At 56.1% G+C, this 8,787-nt stretch overlaps 1 protein-coding gene across 1 annotated transcript; it reads left to right on the plus strand.

The window, feature by feature from the left end:
* Window positions 1-267: 267 nt before the first annotated feature.
* Window positions 268-7,704, plus strand: MYOC (myocilin). The gene is made up of 3 exons (XM_036344222.1): window positions 268-1,030; window positions 4,766-4,891; window positions 6,315-7,704. Exons 1-3 carry the CDS (start codon window positions 478-480, stop codon window positions 7,097-7,099), a joined length of 1,464 nt encoding a protein of 487 aa, XP_036200115.1. The 5' UTR covers window positions 268-477; the 3' UTR covers window positions 7,100-7,704.
* The last annotated feature ends 1,083 nt before the right edge of the window (window positions 7,705-8,787 follow it).

The raw sequence follows: 8,787 nt of genomic DNA on the forward strand, positions 1-8,787 counted from the left end.
GAGTCCCCGGCTCCTAGCACAGTGCCTGACACAGAGCAGGTTCTCGACAAAGTCTGCAGCATAAATGGAAATAGGAGCTGGAAATAAACCTTGTTGAAATCCACCCACAGTAGTCATGCTGGGTGCAGTGGGCACGTGGGAGGGTGTGTGTGCAAATTGGTAGGGGAGGGGTAGAGGAATATTATGGGGACGTGCGATGCGTGAAGTGGGACTTTTTTTAAAAAAGAAATTCAAAACAGACTTCTGGAAAGTCGTTTTCTAAGAGTCTTGCCGGCAGTGTGAAAACAACCCTCTTGTGCGTGGCCCCACCCGGGGCCACGTGGCCACCTCTGCCCCCTGCAGGGCTGGTTCCCAGTATATAGGACCCGGCAGGGCCACCCAGCCGGGCACCTCTCCTGCGGGGGAGCCTTCCAGAGGGAGCCTCGCCCAGCCTCTGCCCCGGGACCCCGTGCACAGCACTGCAGCCACAGGCCCAAGATGCCAGCTGTCCGGCTGCTGCTTCTGGCCTGTCTGCTGTGGGGTGTGGGGGCCAGGTCAGCCCAGCTCCGCAAGGCCAACGACCGGAGTGGCCGATGCCAGTACACCTTCAGCGTGGCCAGCCCCACTGAGTCCAGCTGCCCCGAGCAGGGCCAGGCCATGTCAGCCATCCAGGACCTGCAGAGAGACAGCAGCAGCCAGCGTGCCGACCTGGAGAGCACCAAGGCCCGGCTCAGCTCCCTGGAGGGCCTCCTCCGCCAGCTGACCGGGGCCCCGGCGGCTGGGCCCTCGGAGGGGCCGCCGAGGGAGCTGGACGCCCTGATGAGGGAGCGAGAACAGCTGGCAAGCCAAGCCCGGGAGCTGGAAACGGCCTACGGCAACCTTCTCCGGGACAAGGAGGTGCTGGAGGAGGAGAAGAGGCGGCTGGGGGCAGAGAACGAGGATCTGGCCAGGCGGCTGGAGAGCAGCGGCCAGGAGATAGAGAGGCTCCGGAGGGGCGAGTGTCCCCAAGCCCGCAGCACCTCTCCGGATGTGCCCCCAGGCTCCAGGGAAGGTAAGAAGGTGGCAGCGTTCAGGGTGACCCGTCACAGGTGGCCCAGGTTCGCCCTTGCTGCCCTCCCCTTCCTCCCAGAAGCCACACATCAGCTCGAGGCAGACGGATGAAGGAGGGCAAAGCTATCGCGTTCACCTGTTCCTAGCAGTTTACCTCCCGATGGTTCCATCTAGGTTAGTGGTGCCCGATTGTGCCTGCCCTTGACAAAGTCCTCACGGCTCACAGCAAAGGGGGAGCGGAAAGGACCAGGTGAGAGGCACCCAGGGGCAGGGGCAGGAGGTGATCCTTTTCAGAAAACGCTCCTGCTGTGAGTCTTTGTTCAGAGCGGCCAGTTCCTACCTCCTGGGGTTAACGTGGCCTCCATTGATGAAATGGCAAGAGATTTCTGAAATGATAACAGGTGACCCGTGTCCTTCCTTGGCAGCGTAGACGCAGCAGGAACCCTTTGTCAGTCCCCGGGGTGCTATTTGGAAAGTTGTCCTCCGCTTGGCCCCATCTGAGACCCTCCGCACCAGCACCAGGCCACGCCTCGGGGAGGCTTCTGCTGAGTGAGATGCTCTGTGTCCCTCGCGGCCCTGCGGGTGGCGAGTCTGCGTGTGCACCGGGAGGGCGAGGGGCACGCTCTCCCCGGCAGTGGGGGAGACAGTATTGGCGGCACTTTGTGAAATTGTGCCCCCAGATGTTCACTGGTGAGTACATCGTCCCATCAGGAGGACACAAGCAAGCCCCACCCAGGTGTGGGACAGTTGGTCAGCCTGGACTCTTCAGAGATGTTACTGTCAAGATTGGAGGGGACGGGAGAGACACGGTCACCAAAGGCAGGTTTGCCCCTGGATTGGCCCCTGCATCCAGGGGGGAAGAGCTGCCGGGGGCGGGGGGGGGGGGCGGGGGGGACTGGTGAGGAAACGCGCAGGTGGACTGCTGCTGAGCGGGTTGTCCCGGATTCGTGTTAGGTTTCCTGGGTGAGATATGGTGTCGTGGTCAGGAGGGGTCAGGGGGTCTGCAATGTACTTTCAAGGGATTCAGCAAAACAGTAACCACGGTGACTCGGCAGGGCAGCGGAGGCCGGGTCCCAGCAGCAGACACCTGCACCAGGCGGGTTGCCACAGCAACGGCTGGGAAAGGTGGGCAGGATTCGCCGCGGGGACACCAGGTCCCCCACAGGCGCTGAGGTTTCGCCCCCTCGCCTACAGGCTGGAGCTAACAGCTCCCCTCGTGGGACGCTCACCCAGATTAGAAACCGTGGGGGTGGGTCTCCAGCGTGGAGCAGCCCCCCAGGAAATGGACTGCCGCTACAAAGGGCCTCTTTTGCCTGAGCTCCACTAATGTCTTAAAAGGTCATTTAATGATCAAAATGTCAACATGCTCATAATGGTTCTATAACACACGCTGATTCCAGAGAACAGGCGTGTTGGGATAGCACCCAGCACCCAGCACCCAGCACCCAGCTAGTCTTCCCTTTCCTCGAGTACCTGTGACGACCTGCAATTATGTGGCACCCCAATTTTTCTCCATCCTCTCCATTTATGCAACACTGACCTAACTTTTCAGGCAAGGACAGAAAACAACTGTAAAAATCATTATAATGTCACTTGCCTATATATACTATACTCATGCAAATTAATAAATTCTGTTTCTGGGTTAATCTCCCTACGAGTCTATAAAGCAGAGATAAGGTAGATAGAGAAGAATATGCAGATTTTCAGAGTTTTGTAATCGACATGAACATTGCACCCTAGAAGGACTACATTTTAATAGAAGCCAAGCCCTAACCATGTTGAGGTGTCTGATATAATAAAGTCCTTAATATTTTCATAACCTCTTTTTGTCTTTCCCCATATTCAGAATGAGATATGATTTTGAAACATTTCTGAAAAATTTTTGTTTTGACACATCCTTAGGGAAGACCATGTTATTTATACTTTGAGCTAAGAATACTGAGGCTCAGAGAGGTTGAGTAACTTGCCCTAAGTCACACAGCAGGCACCTGGCAATACTGAGCCAGGAAGCTAGGACTTCCAAGCCCAGTCCAGGCCCCTTCACACAACTGCTTCCCTGCCTTTAGGACTTTGGACCTGGAGCCTTGCATCCTCTCCCACAGGCTTCGGTCCTCACGCCAGGCAGCTCTGGTCTGGGAGTCTGCCTGTTGCCAGATGCTCTGGCTGACACAACCAAGAAGAAGCCAGCCAGCGGGCTTCTGTTCCAGCCAGCTCACCGGCCAACGGAGAACTGGCCTCGCAGTCACCCTGGAAGCCATGCCCTGACATTATGTTTTATGGTGATTCTTGTTTACTTCAAAAGCGCTTGAGGTGTGGCTCCCGCAGAGTGTGGCGGAAAAGGGGAGGGAGCAGAGGGAGAAAGGGAGACAGAGAAACGTCGCTGAGGCTTTTGTAAACCCTCTGGTAACAAGCTGGTTAAGTCGGGGACATTTCATATCAAGAGTCGGTTGTTTCCTTAGATGACATTTGTTAAGGCTGGGACTGGAACTGGAAGGGCGGCGGATAGAAGCCGCAGGAGAGCCTGGCCGGGCGGCTTTGCTCTCTAGAGAGGTTACAGGAGAGACACTGACCAAGGCCGGCTGCCTTTGCTCACTGGGAAGTCAGAGAAAAGGGGGCCTTGGGGACAGGGTCAGGGGTACCCAGACGAGCTGCTGCTGCCCATTGCTCCCCTGGTTGCAAATCTCGCGGGGACCATTGAGGTTTAGGAGATGCACCCCTGTGGGGGAAGAAGGGGTAGGAAAGGTGTGGGCTTGCTCCCAGGAGGGCGAGCTCTATAAAGAATGACTAACAACGATAAAGGAGTCACCGTGAGCTGTAAGTACACTCTCCATGGCACCCTCGGGCTTGAGGAAGGACACACTTAAAGGAGTTCGGGCCTCAGGAGGAAGGTGGGGTTCAGCCCATCAGATGGTGGGGAAGGGGGCCGGAGCTGGTCCAGGGCTGCAAAGGCCACCTCCGGCGTGCAGGTGGAGCGGCCAGCAACCTGTGGCTGCGGGCCCAGGAGGGTCAGGCACAGGCTGCAGGAGCCCGGCAAAGTCTGGGGGGGGGGGGGGGGTGCGTGCAGGGACTCCGGGCTCCGTGATGCGAGGGCTGTGGAAAGGTCATGGCCAGGCCAAGGCTCCCGGGGCCCCACCCGGCGGGTTCACACTCAGGCTACCAACCAGCCTCCCCTGAGGACTGAAGATCTGCTCCCACCACGCCCCTCCAGCGCCCTCTACTGAGAAAGCTTAACACTTCCAAGGAGAAACGCTGCTTCTTACAGGAACGTTTGCCTATCTGTGGAAAGGGGGGGAAACACCCAAATCATGCCGGGGGCTGTTCACCGTCGAATCGCGGGCACCCCAGGAGAAGCCGAGGGCCTCCCCAATACCCCTGAATCCACACCCTGTTCCTATTCAGAAATCAGACCTTCGAGTGGGAGTTATCTTAACGGAGCACAAGCCGCCTTTAGTTTATTTTAAAAGTCCTACTCCTTGCTCGGCACATTGCTATGCAGTTTATTATTTGTGAGCTCTTTATCGAGGAATTTTCCCAACATTCTCCAAAGCGGAGAGAACGATAGGAACCCCAGCTCCCAGCTCCGGCAGTTGTCAGCAAAGTCCAATCCTATCCTCCGCCCCCCTCCCCCCATTTACTATCTTCAAACGCATCGTTGGAAGCCTATTGGGATGCCATCCTCCGCCCAGTCACCGGCCACTCTTCCTCACGTGGATATTGTCTCTTTCTTTGAATATAGTTTCTAGGTGGAGTCCGGAGAACGTGGACTTCCAGGAACTGAAGTCAGAGTTAACTGAGGTTCCTGCTTCCCGCATCTTGAAGCAGAGTCCGCCTGGCCACCCCGGGAGCGGCGGCGGGGACACTGGTATGAAGTTAAGTGTGTTCTCCTCCGTCCGCACGTGGCCTTCGTCTGCGTCCAGTCCCGTGTGCTCCCTCTCCAGGGCAAATCCGACTTCCCCCCCAAGGCCTGTGTCCTGTCACCCACACTGGGGATCGCGGGCCGGGCCAGGCTGGGTCAGGCTGGGTCAGGCTGGGTCAGGTTGGGCTGGGTCGGGCTGGGTTGGGCTGCACCTGGGAAGATGGGAGATGTGTCTGTTTCACCCACGCGATTGTCACCTTGACTTGATTACTCATGAACAATGAAGTTTGTCAGTGGATTCTTCATATCTGTATCTCAGGGCCAGATAGACACCATTGACCACACAGGCTGTCACTGAACTTTGGGTCCTTAGGAAGCGTACAGTGACCCCACTTGAAGGTGTCCCGAGAGCCTGACATTAAGACAAAGACTGCAGTTTTCAGAAACGGTGACTCTCCGTGTTCTTGACAATAATTGCTAGCACTGCAGGTCATGCCTGGGGGATGGGGCACTTGGAAATATTCAAAATACGATTCCCTGAGATACGAGCACCTTCTCTAAGGAAACTGAAGGTTCCTCGTCAAGTACAGAAACTTAGGATTCTGCTAAATCTAAGTTTCTAACCACCTCTTCATTGCGTGTTTAAAATTATATTCAGATTTTATTGTATTAAAATGATGCCTGAAATATAGGGTCCATCAGTCAGGGCTTGTAAAACTCTAGCGATTATTCTAATGACCTAATTTTTGTATTTTCTTTGTTTTTAAATAACAAGATGAATCAGACATGAGAGTCATAAGAATAATACAGTGCACACACATGCGACCCTGGCCAGGGCGAGTCAGATATGACAAATACAGCCCGGAGCCGCGGGGCAGCCTCTGTCAAGGTTCAGTTCTGACCACGTACAATCACAACCTGTCCTGGCCGCTTCCTCTAACCAAGCGCTGAACGTGTCTAATGACACTGGAGACTTACAACAGCCCCTCTACCAGTGGTTCCCAACCTTCTGGCCCTTTAAATACCGTTCCTCATGTTGTGACCCAACCGTAAAATTATTTTCGTTGCTACTTCATAACTGTCATGTTGCTACTGTGATGAATCGTCATGTAAATATCTGATATGCAGGATGGTCTTCGGCAACCCCTGTGAAAGGGTCGTTTGACCGCCAAAGGGGTCGCGACCCACAGGTTGAGAACCTCTGCCCTCTACCCAAAGCACTATCATTATCCCCTTGACCAATGAGAGGACAGAAGCCGAGTTGGCAAAGTAACCGACTGAAAGTCACACAGCCCGCAGGTGGCGGAGCCAGGATTTAAACCCGGGCGGTCAGTCTCTGGGCTCCTTCCTGGCTTGTGCCGGCTCCACAAGGTGGAGAGACGACGGTGAGTCCATGTGTTTTGTGTTTTGTTTGTTTTTAATTCACCAGGATGCGGGGAGCTGGTTTGGGTGGGAGAGCCCGTGACTCTGAGAACAGCTGAGACCATCACGGGCAAGTACGGGGTGTGGATGAGAGACCCCAAGCCCGTCTACCCCTACACGCAGGAGACCACGTGGAGGATCGACACGGTGGGCACCGGCATCCGCCAGGTGTTTGAGTACAGCCTCCTCAGCCAGTTCTTGGAGGGCTACCCTTCCAAGGTGCACGTGCTGCCCCGGCCGCTGGAAAGCACGGGCGCCGTGGTCTACGGGGGGAGCCTCTACTTCCAGGGGGCCGAGTCCAGGACGGTGGTCAGGTACGAGCTGAACACCGAGACTGTGAAGGCCGAGAAGGACATCCCGGGAGCCGGCTACCACGGCCAGTTCCCGTATTCCTGGGGCGGCTACACGGACATGGACCTGGCAGTGGACGAATCGGGCCTGTGGGTCATCTACAGCACGGAGGAGGCCAAAGGCGCCATCGTCCTGTCCAGGCTGAACCCCGAGAGTCTGGAGCGTGAGCAGACCTGGGAGACGAACATCCGGAAGCAGTCCGTGGCCAACGCCTTCGTCATCTGCGGCACCTTGTACACTGTCAGCAGCTACTCGTCGCCCGATGCCACTGTCAACTTCGCGTACGACACGGGCACGGGGAGCAGCAAGGCCCTGGCCATCCCGTTCAAGAACCGCTACAAGTATAGCAGCATGATCGACTACAACCCCCTGGGAAAGAAGCTCTTCGCCTGGGACAACTTCAACATGGTCACCTACGACGTCAGGCTCTCCGAGGCGTGAGAGGCAGGCACGCTGGGTCAGGAAGGGCGGCGGGAGAGGACGTCCGGGGGTCCCCAGGGGCCGGCCAGCCAAAGCCCAGCAGCTGTCCTCTGCGTCCCCCGCTTTCGCGAATCCAGGAGAACGCGCCCCCTCGCCGTCACTGCGGCTGACAGCGGGAATAGCCATCCGGGCCCTCAGTTTCCTAATAGATACTAGTAGATACGCTTGTCTTTTGTCAGCTCTTGAAGGGGTGTTTAGCCAAAATCGTTGGAGTTCCCTGGTGATTTGGGGCAAACGCTGTCACGTGTAGTCGTTTCTTCATGAAAACCACAAGGCTTTTTATAAGTGGCCTCCCCTGGCTAACGAGGGTGTTTGGAGAAGAGTTTGGGGAAACGGGCTGGGATCCAGGTGGACGCCGGGGCCACCCCCTGCGCTCGCGTGCAGTGTGGTTAACACAGGCCACCATGAGAGCAGCCCTTGGGGGGTGGGGGGGCCAGGAAGCTCTGTGGCCAGCACTGAACTGGTGTAAGATGCACTGACTCTAGCTGCTTCTCATGCTTCAGGTAGAGAGCAGGCGGGCATGACATACCCTTTGCCCGTGCAATAAAACGATCGCACATACCATCCTCCTCGGATACTGTGGGATATTTTGCATAAGAGACGAGAATACAGATTCCAACCATCAGAGAATTCCTTTGGGTTGGCAGCTGGGATGGCAGGATGCTCAAGGTGTGTGTGTGTGTGTGTGTGTGTGTGTGTGTGTGTGTGTGTAACAGAGGTGTCACCCAGGATGACACCTGGCAAACACTGGAACGTACACCTTCCCAGCCCCATCTCCTGGCCCTCTTGGTCCTTCCAGAATCAACTTTTCATCTTTCCTCAGCTCACCCTCTCTTCACCCTAACTCCACTTTGGTCCTTATTTGCTGGCATGAGTTTTGTAAACCACCACGTCAGGTAAGCAAACCTTACAGCATTATTTTTTAATAACTGAACTTAATGGGCAGAACACCTTCTCTTGGCAGTTCTGCTTGGACTGTGTTCCGTTAGCTTTTTCAGTCAAGTCAGGGGTTTCCTCTTCGCCATTCTCTTCAGGGTGGCCCTTGCGGTTGAGATAAGCTGGTTCAGGGCCCCCAGCAGGAGGGGAGGCTCCAGGCAGAGTTAGTTACTCATCACACCTGGTCTTAGCCACCAGCACAGATCCCTGTGTTGGCTGCTGACACCGTGTGTCCATACCCAGTTCCAGCTCTGGCCTCCAGCCCATCGGCTCACTGTGTTTCTCTAGCCCGTCCTGTGTCCCACCGGGGACACTGGCACGTGTCCGAGCTCGCCTGTGTCGTCGGACACTCAGGGTGCTCGGGCCCTTCCCCCAGACAGAGCTCAGGTTCCCCCTGGTTTTCCTGCTGAAGAGTCACTTCTCCTGGAACTTTGCCACCAACACATGCTTTACCCAGAACAAGCAGACGTCGCTTCTGCTTTCTCATGCCCCAAACTATCTGGGACCCAAAGGCTTGTCAAGAACGCTCTAGAATTTAAGCTCCTTTTTCCTCTCTGGGGTTCCCTGGCTTCCCCTGCACTCGCCCCCGACACACACACGCACACAGCTGCTCCTGTCCACGTCACCATGGCCTTTTTCCTGCATTACTCTGAAGTGTGTGCTCCCGCCCCATGCGACCCAAGCTCCACTCAGCGGCCAGTGAGGCCCACTGA

This window comes from Myotis myotis, unplaced genomic scaffold (genome assembly GCF_014108235.1).
Source record: "Myotis myotis isolate mMyoMyo1 unplaced genomic scaffold, mMyoMyo1.p scaffold_m19_p_18, whole genome shotgun sequence".
Classification (NCBI taxonomy): Eukaryota; Metazoa; Chordata; class Mammalia; order Chiroptera; family Vespertilionidae; genus Myotis; species Myotis myotis.